The 13,349-nt window shown below is 37.2% G+C and overlaps 3 protein-coding genes across 5 annotated transcripts; 1 reads left to right on the top strand and 2 right to left on the bottom strand.

Moving 5' to 3' along the window:
- The first annotated feature begins 129 nt into the window (after positions 1-129).
- Positions 130-3,954, top strand: LOC103951961 (protein NDL2). 3 transcript variants are annotated; one of them, XM_048579738.1, is made up of 11 exons: positions 130-361; positions 1,133-1,232; positions 1,691-1,788; positions 1,927-2,015; positions 2,213-2,273; positions 2,373-2,459; positions 2,549-2,626; positions 2,714-2,758; positions 2,889-2,944; positions 3,191-3,326; positions 3,427-3,954. In XM_048579738.1, exons 1-11 carry the CDS (start codon positions 302-304, stop codon positions 3,643-3,645), a joined length of 1,029 nt encoding a protein of 342 aa, XP_048435695.1. In that variant the 5' UTR covers positions 130-301; the 3' UTR covers positions 3,646-3,954. The 3 variants fall into 3 exon arrangements, with proteins under 3 accessions (XP_048435695.1, XP_009361736.1, XP_048435704.1); XM_009363461.3 differs by having other exon boundaries at positions 132-361; positions 2,714-2,770; XM_048579747.1 differs by lacking the exon at positions 130-361 and having other exon boundaries at positions 1,573-1,788; positions 2,714-2,770.
- A 1,126-nt stretch (positions 3,955-5,080) lies between these two features.
- On the bottom strand, positions 5,081-7,171 carry LOC103951970 (inorganic pyrophosphatase 2). Its single transcript, XM_009363474.3, has 4 exons — positions 6,966-7,171; positions 6,762-6,883; positions 6,378-6,579; positions 5,081-5,726 (listed from the first exon to the last, which is right to left on the bottom strand). Exons 1-4 carry the CDS (start codon positions 7,104-7,106, stop codon positions 5,337-5,339), a joined length of 855 nt encoding a protein of 284 aa, XP_009361749.2. The 5' UTR covers positions 7,107-7,171; the 3' UTR covers positions 5,081-5,336.
- A 599-nt stretch (positions 7,172-7,770) lies between these two features.
- Positions 7,771-11,183, bottom strand: LOC103955295 (homeobox protein ATH1-like). The gene is made up of 5 exons (XM_048579727.1): positions 10,590-11,183; positions 8,890-10,162; positions 8,355-8,701; positions 8,191-8,251; positions 7,771-8,109 (listed from the first exon to the last, which is right to left on the bottom strand). Exons 2-5 carry the CDS (start codon positions 10,021-10,023, stop codon positions 7,945-7,947), a joined length of 1,707 nt encoding a protein of 568 aa, XP_048435684.1. The 5' UTR covers positions 10,024-10,162; positions 10,590-11,183; the 3' UTR covers positions 7,771-7,944.
- Positions 11,184-13,349: the final 2,166 nt, after the last annotated feature.

Genomic DNA, 13,349 nt, shown 5'->3' with positions numbered 1-13,349 from the left:
AAAAAAAAAAGAATTAAGGAAAGCAAGGGCACTTTAGTAAATTTAAAAAACTGTCGGCCTCTCGCTCTTAACTCTGGTTAAATCAAAACCCGTTCATATATACGGGACCGCTCCTGAGACCTCTCTGGCGATTAAGCGTCGGTGACTCGGTTCGCGACTCGTACGAGTCAACATTTTAAAGAGATAGATTTGTATTTTCATATTTATATATAAATCATGGAAACCAAACCCAATGCCTCAGCCATTTGAGGACTTTTAGAGAGAGAAGAGAGGGGAGAGAGAGAGAGGAGAGAGAGGGAAAATGGGGGATTCAAGTGATTCGGTGTCGGTGGATATGGAGGGGGTTTCTCTTGGCGGAAAGGTAAATAACCCACATTCCTGAAATTTTGTATCGTATTTTACTTTTAACAAACACGTTGTTCTGTTTGTTTGCCGAGAAAATTTCGAAATTTGTATAATGCAATATGTATTGCGTTTGATCCTGCTATTCTGAAAAGCCCAACTCTTTGATTACGAAAAATGGGTGGTGTTGAGAGGAATTGACTAATATTTTCTTGATTATCATGAACGATTGCTGCAACATTACTTTTTCTTAATTGCAGGCTAACAAATTCAGATTGTCTATTTTTGTTGTTGGGTTTTTGTTAAATTCTCTTTCTTTTGAAGAACAAAATGCATTTTTTCTCATTTGGGAGCTGAGTAAGTGAGTATATGAATCAATTATCTATAAAGTAGTTAGTAGTATAATTTTTCTGCTTTGGGAAATATATTGTATTTGGTTGGTTAGTAATTGGAATGCTGCTGATATTCTTGGAGTCAAAGAATAAAAATTCAAACTTTCATCGATGATTGCTTTGCGCCCATGTGATCAATTTTCTACTTTGTTATTAAGGGTACGAACTGCATACGATCACTCTACTTTTCTTCTTGATGGTAGTATACTTTGTTATGGTTGTTAGTGTATCATCATCTCCTCACAGTAAATAACCCGAAGGGCGCCTTTTTTAACGTGCGCGGTTTATCTCTTGAATGCTGATTCGCAGTCATATGAATGCTTTGTCACTATTGTGTTTCAATTTTACTTCCCTGAAATGTTGTCTAAATTGTATCCTGTTATGGCATCTCTATGCAGGAGCATATTGTGAGAACCGGTCTTGGTTATGTGTCGGTCGCTGTGTTGGGAGATCCGGACAAGCCAGCTCTTGTCACGTATCCTGATTTAGCCTTAAACCGTAAGTGCAGCATAGCTTAGCTACCGATAATTATTGTTATGATTGGTTGTACATTTGGTTTGTCTTTGTCTTGCATACGTGGACGTGTGCTACTCATGAAATTAAAATTCATTGCCTGGCAGTTTTGTTGATTGATCTTACCCATCATTTTCAATTCCAAATTTTTTAATAGAATCAAATTGCTCATAACCCTGAAATATTATGTGTAGTTAGAAAATACGTTTGATCAATTTCTATCACTGAAATTTATTTGTTATGAGTGCAGTTTCCTAACTAGTTTGGTTTTGCTTTCTTCTTACTAAATTGGAGAAATTCTGTCTTAATTTTTTACCAACTTCAGACAAGTATTTAAAACCTCGAGCATCATGGATTATCTCCACCAAACGCTTCAACGTCGTTGTTTCTTTTCGTGACATTAAGATCCAACTTATCATTTGTCTTATTATCTGATTTACCAGATATGTCCTGCTTTCAAGGATTATTCTTTTGTCCAGAAGCTTGTTCCTTGCTGCTCCACAACTTTTGCATATATCATATCAGTCCTCCTGGCCATGAGGTTTGTAAATCAATAACTTGACTACATATATGGCTTCCACTTGATTTTTATGACTACACCAGTCTAATTTTCTCTTGTATTTGAGTGCTATTTTTCACATCGTATCTTATCTTGTGCTTTCTTCAAGAACTTGTTCAGTTGGGAGCTTCTGCAATTAGCCTTGATGATCCGTTGTATTCTGTTGATGATTTAGTAGATCAGATTGCCGAGGTTCTCGACTTTTTTGGGTAAATGAAATTTCCATTTCATGTGAAACAAGAACTTGCTTTGGAATGATCTGAATTAAATGCCTGTTCATTAGAATGCTTCTGATTTAGTGTCTTTACTCCCATTTACTGAACCCACGCAAATAAATAATCTTCCTTCTATTTAGATGATTGAAAAATGAAGGTAGTTACCCTGATCTCTCTTTCTCTCTCCATAGACTCGGTGCAGTGATGTGTATGGGAGTTACAGCTGGAGCTTTCATTCTCACCCAATTTGCTGTAAGATCTCTTGGCACAGTGCAGATTGGTGCTTATATGTGTTCCTTATCTTTCAATAAGTCCTTAATCGTCTGATTTTCCTATAACTCTTGGCAACAGATGAAATATAGACCACGTGTCATGGGTTTGATACTTGTTTCACCCATATGCAAAGCAGCCACTTGGACAGAATGGTTGTATAATAAGGTTTTTTTTTTTCTCCCCTTCCTGGATGTATAAATTTGTTGGGTTTAAGGAAAATCTGGTTCTCACATGACATTTAATATCGTTTTCAGGTGATGTCGAATTTACTCTACTTTTATGGCATGTGCGGGGTGGTTAAGGAGATATTGCTTAAGCGGTACTTCAGCAAGGTCTGCCACTGTTAGTTGAACTCACATATATTTTTGTCCCGGCATCTATTTTGGTTTGATTGTTTAAGTTTTAAATCCTGGCTGCAGGAAGTTCGTGGTGGTGTTCAAGTACCAGAGTCAGATATAGTTCAGGCATGCAGAAGAGTTAGTGTTCTAGCCTTTTTTATCTTCTTTTATTATGTTACGTTCCATGTCTGTATAAAACCAACGATGATGGTGGTTAAGTGCTGATCTCATGTCTAATGTCTGTATGCTCTTACAGTCACTTGATGAAAGGCATAGTTCGAATGTTTGGCGATTTCTTGAGGCAATGAATGGGTAAATTCTATTCCCGAGATTTCTTTCATATTTGTATTTTATGATCAAATCCCAATAACAAACCACCCACTTAGGAAGGGGTTGTCCCCGGCAGACAAATTATCAGCGAGATATTAGCAATCACTGTGGCATTCTGTAGTGTTAACTGCACAAAATGCATACAGGATGTCCAATTATAACCACTTCATAATCGGAGTTTGATGCATTAGGTGGCATGGAATTAATTCTATTTTTAATTTCTCGTAGGAGACCTGACATTTCTGAAGGATTGAGAAAGCTACAATGCCGTTCGCTAATATTTGTTGGTGACAGCTCTCCGTTTCACTCAGAAGCTCTCTACATGACTTCAAAACTAGATAGAAGATATAGTGCCTTGGTTGAGGTATGCAACCCGGCTAATTTCTACGGTCATATCAAGTTTTAGTCGTACTTTTCCATGAATATAGTGTAAGCTCATTACTGGACGTGTGGGTGACCTGCAGGTTCAGGCATGTGGATCAATGGTGACAGAAGAGCAGCCGCATGCGATGTTGATACCGCTAGAGTACTTCCTCATGGGATATGGTTTATACAGGCCTTCTCAGTCCAGTGTCAGCCCAAGAAGCCCCTTGAGTCCGTCCTGCATTGCACCTGAGCTTCTTTCACCAGAAAGCATGGGCTTGAAGTTGAAACCGATAAAAACTCGAATTCCTCGTTCCTGAAAGGAGTTGAAAAAAGGGTTTGCGAAAAACGCTTCTTTTCTGTGAGTTTTAGATTTCACTTAGATTTTGGGGGTTGAAAAAAGGGAAGGGGATTAGCGGTTCTGTAGATATCTAGAGCGAGAGAGAGAGAGAGAGAGAGAGAGAGATACAGGGGATAATATCCAGATATAATTCTTTCATTTGTAATCACAACTGTTAGTTGAGGAAGGGGAAGGTCTAGTTTTCTGTATATCGTCGAAATAAACATTTAGTTACAAACAAAAACGTAAATCTCAATAATGATATAAAATGGATGATGATCTTGTGTTTTGTTCGTGTTCTCGAAGTGGGTTTTCTGTATATTGAGCGATTTTCTTCTTTTAGTTTTACTTTTTGTTCTTCTCCTAGTTATGATACGTTGATTCAACAGAGTGCCCGACACACCTAAAAGATGCTTATCTTTAGTTGTACCACAAATTCGACAAGTTACTTAAAGTTAGGTAAATACCGGCTTTCGTTTTGGTTTTATTGATGTGGCACATTCAACTTTAAATGGTGGATCATGTGTCACCCCAGGTAGCCATCTATCTTGGCACAAAATATGACTCGATTAATCACCCTGCGATAAAAGGGAGGGACTTGGTGGAGTCTGTCATGGCCTGCATGATATATATATGGCCGGGAGCATCTTTGCTTATCATCACTAACTTAGATTAGATGGATTCTTACCATCATTCTAGAAGATTGCCACGTGTCCTATTACTGACGGGTAGTGCTATGTACAATTATTTTTACCTTTTACATATCCTTTTCAATTTTTTACGGTTGGATGTGCCACCATGACTCCACATCAATTTTTGGCGGTCGGATGTGCCCCCACGACTCCACATTAATCGTCCCACTACCGCGGCTATCTTTTGAAGAAGATGACCTGAAAAAATCACCGCCACTACGATTCCTTGGGCTTGCGATGGCCATGGTCAGAGACAAAAGCAAGGGAAAAAAAGGTCATATCTTCGTCTAGTATGCGCCTTCCCAATCCTATGGCCATTTCTTCTGCGCTGCATATGGTCACATGGAGAAGAACATGGGTTAAATAGAAGGATTTATCAAATGCAAATCAGTTTTAGAGATTAGGTGTGGGGCGGGGGAGAGGGAGAGGGGGAGAGAGAGATAAGGGTGAGACGGGTGAAGGAGAGAGAAAGTTGGCTGCCGCGGGCAAGTTGAGGTGGCCGTTTAATATGGAAGTTAACTAGAATTAGATGAAAGGGCACAAGGCAGAGTTTAAGTTGTATGGTGAGCATTCATTATAATTTATGGTGGTGTGGAAAAGTGCACCTAAATGGGTAGTGCATGATTATTTCTCATTTCTTTTACATGCCGGGTGTTTTTTTGCCGTTGTTTGGCCGGCAAGATTAAATTTTTATGTTGTTAAACTGTGAATTTGTATTATTAAATTTTTATGTTGTTAAACTGGTAAAGCTAAATCATTCCGTAGACGTAAAGGTACACAACAAAGATGGAGCCAAAACAAGTAGGAAATATGGATTGGTATTTTTGGTGCCCCAAATCCTAACCACTGGCAAGGAATTGTTCCCACACCCTTAGGATTAAATCAGTCGATCAGAATAATGCGATTACTTATTTGTACCTAAGTTCTAATTTCCCTATTTGTAAATTACAGTAATTTATAATATCGTCTTGTTAAACAATTACTGGCGAGGAAGCGGAACTGGGAGGGCATTTTGAAAGGCATCATAGGCAGAGGCAGATATCGAACTGCTTTGAGACTTGCAATCAATTGGAACCAAATGATTACTTCTCTCTTTGCCAGACTTGTCTCCAATGAAGAATGCCTTCACTGTGTTGAGCAAAATAGTCCCGAGCTCATCGCACTCGTTCCACTCGTAAATCTTTGCCTTGGTAAGCAAGGGATTGGCAGAAATCAAATCCCAGATTGGATAGTTCTTCCTCGGCAACAGAAAGTCTCCTTCTTCAAGCTTCAAACCCGCGCAAAAATCGGGAGCTCCATCTCCAACATAGATGAAATGCTTCGTCCCATCTGCTGAAACAGAAGCTCGGATCTTTCCCATCATTAAACCCTGCAGCAAAAAGTTAAAAGGCATAGGATCCCAAAAGCGCTTTTGGAAAGTGCTTTTAAATGACTGAAAGTACTTATGAGGAAATGTGATTTTGGAATTCAAAAACATTTTCTCCAAAAACGCTTTTAAACATTTTAAAGTTTAAAGTTTCCCAAACGAGGAGGACTACTTAGGGCTGATTTGGTATTGCTGTGCTTTGAAAAAAAACTACTTTTGCTGTGCTGTGAGAATAAGCAGCTGTGAAATAAAGCAGCAGAGTGTTTGGTAAACTTTTTTGTAAAAGTGCTTTTGAGAAGAAAAAAAAAACAGTATTAGAGTGTTTGGTAAACTTTTATGTAAAACAGATGTGAAAAAAAGCCGATTTTTCAAAGCTGGGTTTTGCAGCTTCTTGTTTTTGGCTTTTTTTCATCCAAAACTGTGAAAAAAAGCTGAAGCTGAGTGTTTACCAAACACAAAAACAGCTCCCAGCTTTTTTTGATAGCAGCTTTTTTCAGAATCACCTCAGTACCAAACCAGGTCTTAATGCTTCCTACAAAAGCACTTTGATTTTTAATAAAAATTTCGACAAGCTTATTACAAAATACTTCTAGTAAAACCGTTTGTAAGTAGAAGTGTTTTTTTATAAAACCACTCCACGGAGCCCTAGTTTACCTTGCACATGTTGGGAGGGCAAAGAGTGCAGCCATGGGAAGACGAGATGAAATCATGGAAAGGCAAGATTCTCAGCTTGCCTTGTTCATCAATAAAACTAGGGTTTGTCTTGATTTCTGAGAAGCAATCCCTTATCCCATGATGCTTCAATATTGCGTCTATGAAAAAATCATTTGCATCACTTAAAACCCTCAGATCACACCTGCATATATGTGTGACAATTATAAATTACAGAAAGTATGAAAACGATTTCCGCACATGGTTCTTTTTACTTTTTACCTTTGAATTAAATAAATGAAAGAAAAATCAAACATGGATATCCAAAAGGAGAAAAGAGTGTGCGAAAACATAACATAATTTATGTTCATAAGAAGATGAAATTACCCAAAAGCATGGGCTGATTTAATTGCAGAGACAATGTTGGGATGGATTGGAACCCTCTTTAAGCACTCCGAAATGTCCTGAATTGTCTTTCTGCGTGCATGAAGCTCCGTCATCATCCGATCCTGAACATCGAGTTAGTAGTTACATACCGCTGCGTGTTTGAAAATTCGTTATCATATAATTAGTACCATTAATTAAACAGACCATAAGAGGGTTCCAAGTCATGGTAGGGAGGAGCTGAGTGAACAAGTCCTTGACACCCAACTCGTCCACGATCCAGTTGTCGCTGTCACAGTTGATGATCGTCTTGTCAAAGTCGAAAACAACCACCATCCCCGCCGCCATTGCTCCGAAATGATCAAAGAGAGGGCAATAGAAGCAGTGTGTTAATTGTGAGACAAAGAGGAGGATTAGCCTTACTGTGTTTTTATAGGGTTGCTTAGCAAAGTGGTTACAGCTTAGCAAGCACTACGTCCCTAGCTTTTGGGATGTAAAGGGGAAAGAGTACGCAGTAACTAGTCAGCACTTATTTAGTGGACGATGTTCGTGTCCTGCTTGAATTCTAACTCTTGATTCGAATCCTATAAGAACAGTGCACTTGCATACTTTTGACAATGCATAAAATGTTATATATTCTGAGTGCTGCAAATTATAACCGAACATGCAAATAACAGTCTGACACGTAAAAAATATAACTCAAATCATAGTGTGATGCATAAAAACACATGACTCATTAAAAACGCAAGGAAAGTTCATGGACAGTACAAAATATTTTTTTCGAACGGATTTCATTAAGAAGGAATCTGCACACTTTTTTTTCTCATGCACATCCTCATTTATTTCCAACTTAGATCAAACAAAAATCAATGGACATAGATTCAGAAGAGTTCAGAAGAGTTCAGATGAAGAAAACGAGCGTGGAAAATCGTTTTAAATTAAAGTAATATTTGACTTTTAGTTGTGTTCTTTTGGTTAACAGAAATATATACTTTAGAACCAAGAGTAGGCATTGATCAGGACTTAAATTCTGCTTTTCCTCACAAGAAAATTACTCCTTAAAACTTTTAACTTGCATACAGGAATATACACTTGTAATAATGCTGTGGAATATTTGCATTGTTTCCCTACATAATGATCCAGATGTGCCCATTCCTTCCATTTGCTATGTACCATTTAAAAACCTTCAATTCACACCAAATTTGTGGTTGTTAATCCTAATGTGGTGGCTTCTGTGGGTTCTCTCGAGATTTTCGTTTTGACGGGTCTTTCTTCGATTCATCTCCGAGTACATTTCCTCAATCATCGGTTTCCATAGCCGGACACGGGCATTTATAAACCAATTGGATACCTATTATAGCCAAATATGCAGAATAAATGAGTTCTTAGAAGCGATGGATTCAAATTCCTAATAAAATCAGTGATCACATACCTGGTTTCTTGTCAATCCACTTTTTACTGCAAGAACATGCTTCTCCGAATCTTTAGGGTACCTGAAAATTGATTAAATAGACAAGACATGCTATAGTCTGAGCTCATTCTTGAAGACGGGTATTATAATAAGCCAAATTCTAAGACATGTTCATTTTAGCTCACGGATGAAGGAAGTTCTGAAACATCCATGCACGTAACACTGAGACGGATCTTTCAGGCAAACCTCTCTGAGGTCTCCATATTTGATGTTCTTTCTTCTTTAGATGCTGAAGAGCCAATTGCTTATGGAATTCAAAAGACCTTTCGCTCTCATTGGGGGATGCAGGGCTTGAATTTTCACTTATCAGAAGGAAATGCGTGCTAACCCGCTCCCTCAGACTTTTATACAGCACAGAGATAGTTTGAAGCACAAAACAAGCGTGTAGATGAGGATCTGTCTCAGTTGCAGCATGAAATGCTGATAAAACTGTATGAATCTCATCGACACATTGGTTGTAGCAGTCATCGAGCTGCATCAGAAAGAATAATATCAATCTGTTAAAGCGCCCAAAAACTATTTCTAAGTCCCAACACATTCGAAAAGAAATGTTTCAGAACAGGAAAATTCGGGGTTTCTACACCTTTTGGATATAGAAAATTTAATTGACAACCAAATCAGATAATTTAGACTAATTAATAGCACAACACAACTACATACCGTCTGTAAAAGGGCCAGCAATTTGGTTTTCTTCGTTTTGATTTCCTGTTTTCGCAATGCAGGCTCCCTAGGTACCTCAAATCTACCATCTAAATCATCATCCATTGCCGACATCCCTCTCTCAGACACGAGCCTGGCAGATGAAAAACTTGACTGGTCTAGATTTTCTAAAGAATAGTTTGCGATATCAGAAAGTATTTCCTGAACCACATGAAGATATCTTGATCCACATATTACTTGGGATAACTGAGGAGGTTTGCAAGAACCGTAACTTAGGGAAAACTCCTCACTGTTGCTAGAATATTGCTCTGGTGAGGTAAACCTTGTTTGATTCAGACAAGGTTGAGCAATCCCTGAAGAACCAACATCTGAACATTGATTTCGGATTTCCAAAGGCCTGGACGTGGCAAGAGTTAGAGCAAGCTCGTTGCTAAATTTGGAGGAACTGGAAGAATTATATGTCATCACACTTGCACCATCTGATGATAACCATCCATTTGGATCCACATTTCCAACGGATGAATATGTTTGAAGCCCTATTCTTACTGAAGATCCATCACCAAGTTCCAAAGGAGCTGCGTACTTGTTGATCTCCCACTGTCTATTTATGCTACCAAGCATTTCATCATATCCACAATTCACAGAGGCCGCGAGCAGAGAATTGGAGTTGTTAGAGCAGTCATTCAAAACATAAGCTTCTGAAGAATTAAATGGCATTGCTGAAATTGCTAAATTGTTGAGATTTTCTTGAAGAATAGTACTACCCCTCGCCGCGAACAGGGCAGCAAGCGAGGCAGAAGAATGTGGTGTTGCTTGGAACACCGTATTATCAGCGAAACTTGAACTGACGAATGAGGATTCTCTCACATTGCTCCCTCTTTGAGAAATAAGAAATGGACTCGATTCAGCCACACTAACGCAGTTTGCGTTGTTAAGATCAGAATGAGAATCCATGACAAGTTCTCCATGAAAGGTTGAAAGCACTGGAGGCAAAGCCATCATACGGTTTTGGTGATTGAGATCAAATGAATAGGACTGTACAAGTGAGTTCACTGTGGTGTGTGGTACAACCCCATCCATGACTAGAGAATTTTGACTGTCCGCCGGAACATTATACATCTCATTATCCATCATATCACAGGGAAACAAATTTCACATTTCATTTGGCATAATTGAAAGATCGGGAGATATATATTCTTTCAGCCAACTATCTTCCAGATGAACTGATCAATTTCAATCAATCTTAGCCTGGAAAAATTTAAATTTCTTCCACCTACATTTCAAAGTTTAAATTCAAGTAAATAGCATGAAGCAGTTTGTCAGATTAAGTGCATGCAAGTAACAATTCTTTCACAGAACGGAATTTCTATAGACCAATCAATTGAAAGAGTTAACCCAACACAGTTTCTTTTCATTCGAGTGACATTATAAATTAATCTAAACTATGAAGAAAGCGATTAGTAACTTGGTCCCAAAGGCGGAAGCATGCTGCCCTAATCAACTTGACTATATCAAAATGCTTAAACTCAGTGATAAATTTAACAAAACTGAGAACTTAATCATGCAATCAGTAGCAAATTACATGAAAAAAAAGAAGATTAAATGCAAACACTAAGGTAAACATTTAACATAATAATTAATTAACAGTTTATAAATTAAATACCGCAATCAGTAACAAACAAACTATGAAAGTAACAAACCTGAGAATGCAGATTCTTCCCCAGCAAACCTTCTCTGTAGCAAAACAAATTTATGAAAAATCTCCACGCCGATTCATGGTTTTTTTCCCAAATCAGACCCCCAAAAATTCGAATGAAAAGAAAGATGGGGAATGTTGATTGACACAGAATGTATGTATACTTCTCCTAGCAATAATAATTAATAAAACCAGAAAGCTTACAAAAGATATGATTCTTTTGCTTTGGCCTTAAAAGCCTAAAAGGAGTACAATGAAAAAAAAAAGGGTGGGAGAATATGCAGTGGTGAGCAACTTTGTTCCCTTAACCAAAAAGGAACAAGAAGAAAAAGCTAACTCCTTCCCTCCCACCTTTCTCAAATCACAAGAAATATAAAAGCAACACAAAAAGTTGAAGTCTTTTGTTTTGGATGAACAGAAAAGTGGGGGACTTTTTTTTACTTGCAAGCTAAAAACCAAAACCCAAGAGACTGACACAGTTTCAGGAATCAGGAGGACCCATCATCTCTCTCTCTAGCTTGAAGCCACGAGATTTAAAGGAAGAAACAGAAATGGGTCTGAAATATAGGACACCCATCTCAGACAAACCCAATAAAAGAAACAAGGAGAGGGAGAGAGTGGAAACGCCAAAGAAAACTAAAACCACAAATGAAACTTGAGAGAGAGAGAGAGAGAGGAGACGTGTCGAAAAATAGAGAGTAAAAACCTCCTTGCTTTTTATCTGTTTTTGACCCCCAAAACCCTGATTGATTGAGAACAAGAGTAAATGCGGCAAAGAGGCTCTCAAACTTTCTCCTCAGAATCCAACACTAATGGCTTAAAAGCAATCTGAAATGTGACAATGCTGATGACATTGAGAGAGAGAGAGCCAATTCACTGTGACAGCAGCGCTCGCAGTGTACTTTTGTACACATGCAGAAGGGACGAAGGAAAAAAAAAAAAAATTAAAACAGACAGTGCTGATGCAAGCAAAACCCCAAAATCTCTGATCAGAAAATCTTGATAAATTTATGAGTGTAGTTACAAATCACACCGACTTTTTTCCTTTTTTTGCATGGATATCCAAACTTAAAGTATTTAATCCTATGGCCTAATTATTTTATAGACTGCATTATTACAATGTAAGTAGGGTTTTAAAAATCTAGCAAATAATGATGAGAATCTGCGGAAACTGGAGATGAGAGATACTACGATGATGAACAGTGGGTTTGGTGCTTGAAGTGATCTTGTTTGAAATTCTTGGATCATGAATTTAATACTGATAAATAATTAAGTAATTTCCTTTTTCTATTGTGTAAAATATTTCGAAATTATAGATACTGGGGTCCCGACGATGTGACAGTACATGCAACCTGCTCTGAGATTTTGCTGGCCAAGTTCCAATACATGATTTGGCGGATACAAAGTAAATACACTCAAGTAATGAACGACGAAAAACTCATGTCTTTTTTCTGACTTACAAGGATAACTTACTTGGAACATTTATTCTTATTAATATAACGTTTTTATGTACTAACATATATCAATGACACGAGAAATATCATGACTAGGACTTGTATAATATGAGTATATTAATACATTTATGACCGCATTTGTGCCATACAATTAGTTTTTTCTTCGTCCCTTTTGCTGGCCTTTTGCCGTGGGGTTCAGGGTTGACATTTAAGCCACACGAAAAAAGCACTGGACCAATTATGCACCTAATTTCTGCCCTCCAAAAATCTCAATGACCCTCTCTCTGTCTCTCTTTTTTTTTTTTTTTTTTTTTGGCGAGTCTTAACAAAACATTTTTGGTACTGTTCACTTTTAACATCAAAGATATTTTTACTTTAAAAAGTCACTACTGGTACTATTCACTTACAACACATTTTTGTCATTTTGATTAAAATTCAAAATTTTCGAATCATTTTTATTAGTTTTCTTTTTTTTTATTCGTGCAAAAATTAAAGGCAGAGATTTGTCAATTTTTTTGCTGGATTTAAGCTCTCAGCCGCTTCTTTAATATGCACGAAAGCTATGTAGAAAAATATACGTTTTTTGTCAAAAAATAAAGAAAAATATACGTCCATTATGTATCATCAACTCGGTTGATACAGAGGATCAAAAATATATTAGATGCCGTGAAAGTTATTTAATTAGGATTCGTTTGAATAGTTTTCATAGCAAAAACACTAGTGTTCGTAAACACTTATGGTGAAAATATAATGTTTCATGAAAAATTATTAGAAGTGTTTTAGAAAGAAGCATCTAGTAGGTATTTCTCTATAAAATGACTAAAACGTATTTCTGCTTTTTTTGTCAGACACAATAAAACCTTTTATAACTCAGAAAAAAAGTGCCTTCACTCTTTTCAGTCGATAAACAATCTCAACTGAGTAGAATAACTTGGTCTGATCCGATGCCATAAGAATTTTAGAGCATCCAGCTTCCAAACAAAACTTTACATTCTCAATGTACCTAGGATTATATTACATATGAACTATTTGTTTAATTAATCGAAGACAAGTTTCAAGATAGTACGGGTCAAGTCTCGAGGAGGCCGGTGGAACCCAATAAGATAATAAGAATAAAATGCTTATAATATGTTGAAACGGAAAAGGATGCTCATCGGATTATTTTTCTAGGGATCTGTTGTGATAATGATTGTTCATCATATATCGTGCGGTTATAAATTATTTAAAATTTAAAATTTAAAATTAAATATAAATAGTACTTAAAAAAACTGAACGCACAATGTACGATCAACGATTATAATCAAGAAATC

The sequence above is a fragment of a genome, unplaced genomic scaffold (assembly GCF_019419815.1).
Source record: "Pyrus x bretschneideri cultivar Hongxiangsu unplaced genomic scaffold, Pyrus_bretschneideri_v1 Contig1, whole genome shotgun sequence".
Classification (NCBI taxonomy): domain Eukaryota; kingdom Viridiplantae; phylum Streptophyta; class Magnoliopsida; order Rosales; family Rosaceae; genus Pyrus; species Pyrus x bretschneideri.
This window is presented reverse-complemented; position numbering and strand designations above follow the sequence as displayed.

Excerpts from the sequence above, each read along its gene's own strand:
- LOC103951961 (XM_009363461.3), top strand. The coding sequence starts at position 302 with ATGGGGGATTCAAGTGATTCGGTGTCGGTGGATATGGAGGGGGTTTCT. Across the intron at positions 1,789-1,926 it reads TCAGTCCTCCTGGCCATGAG|TTGGGAGCTTCTGCAATTAG; the intron begins GTTTGTAAATCA and ends GAACTTGTTCAG. Across the intron at positions 2,945-3,190 it reads TTTCTTGAGGCAATGAATGG|GAGACCTGACATTTCTGAAG; the intron begins GTAAATTCTATT and ends AATTTCTCGTAG.
- LOC103951970 (XM_009363474.3), bottom strand. The coding sequence starts at position 7,106 with ATGGCGGCGGGGATGGTGGTTGTTTTCGACTTTGACAAGACGATCATC. Across the intron at positions 6,884-6,965 it reads TGACTTGGAACCCTCTTATG|GATCGGATGATGACGGAGCT; the intron begins GTCTGTTTAATT and ends CTCGATGTTCAG. Across the intron at positions 5,727-6,377 it reads GCCCTCCCAACATGTGCAAG|GGTTTAATGATGGGAAAGAT; the intron begins GTAAACTAGGGC and ends TTTTTGCTGCAG.
- LOC103955295 (XM_048579727.1), bottom strand. The coding sequence starts at position 10,023 with ATGATGGATAATGAGATGTATAATGTTCCGGCGGACAGTCAAAATTCT. Across the intron at positions 8,252-8,354 it reads TTTCAGAACTTCCTTCATCC|GTACCCTAAAGATTCGGAGA; the intron begins GTGAGCTAAAAT and ends ATCAATTTTCAG. Across the intron at positions 8,110-8,190 it reads GTGGATTGACAAGAAACCAG|GTATCCAATTGGTTTATAAA; the intron begins GTATGTGATCAC and ends TGGCTATAATAG.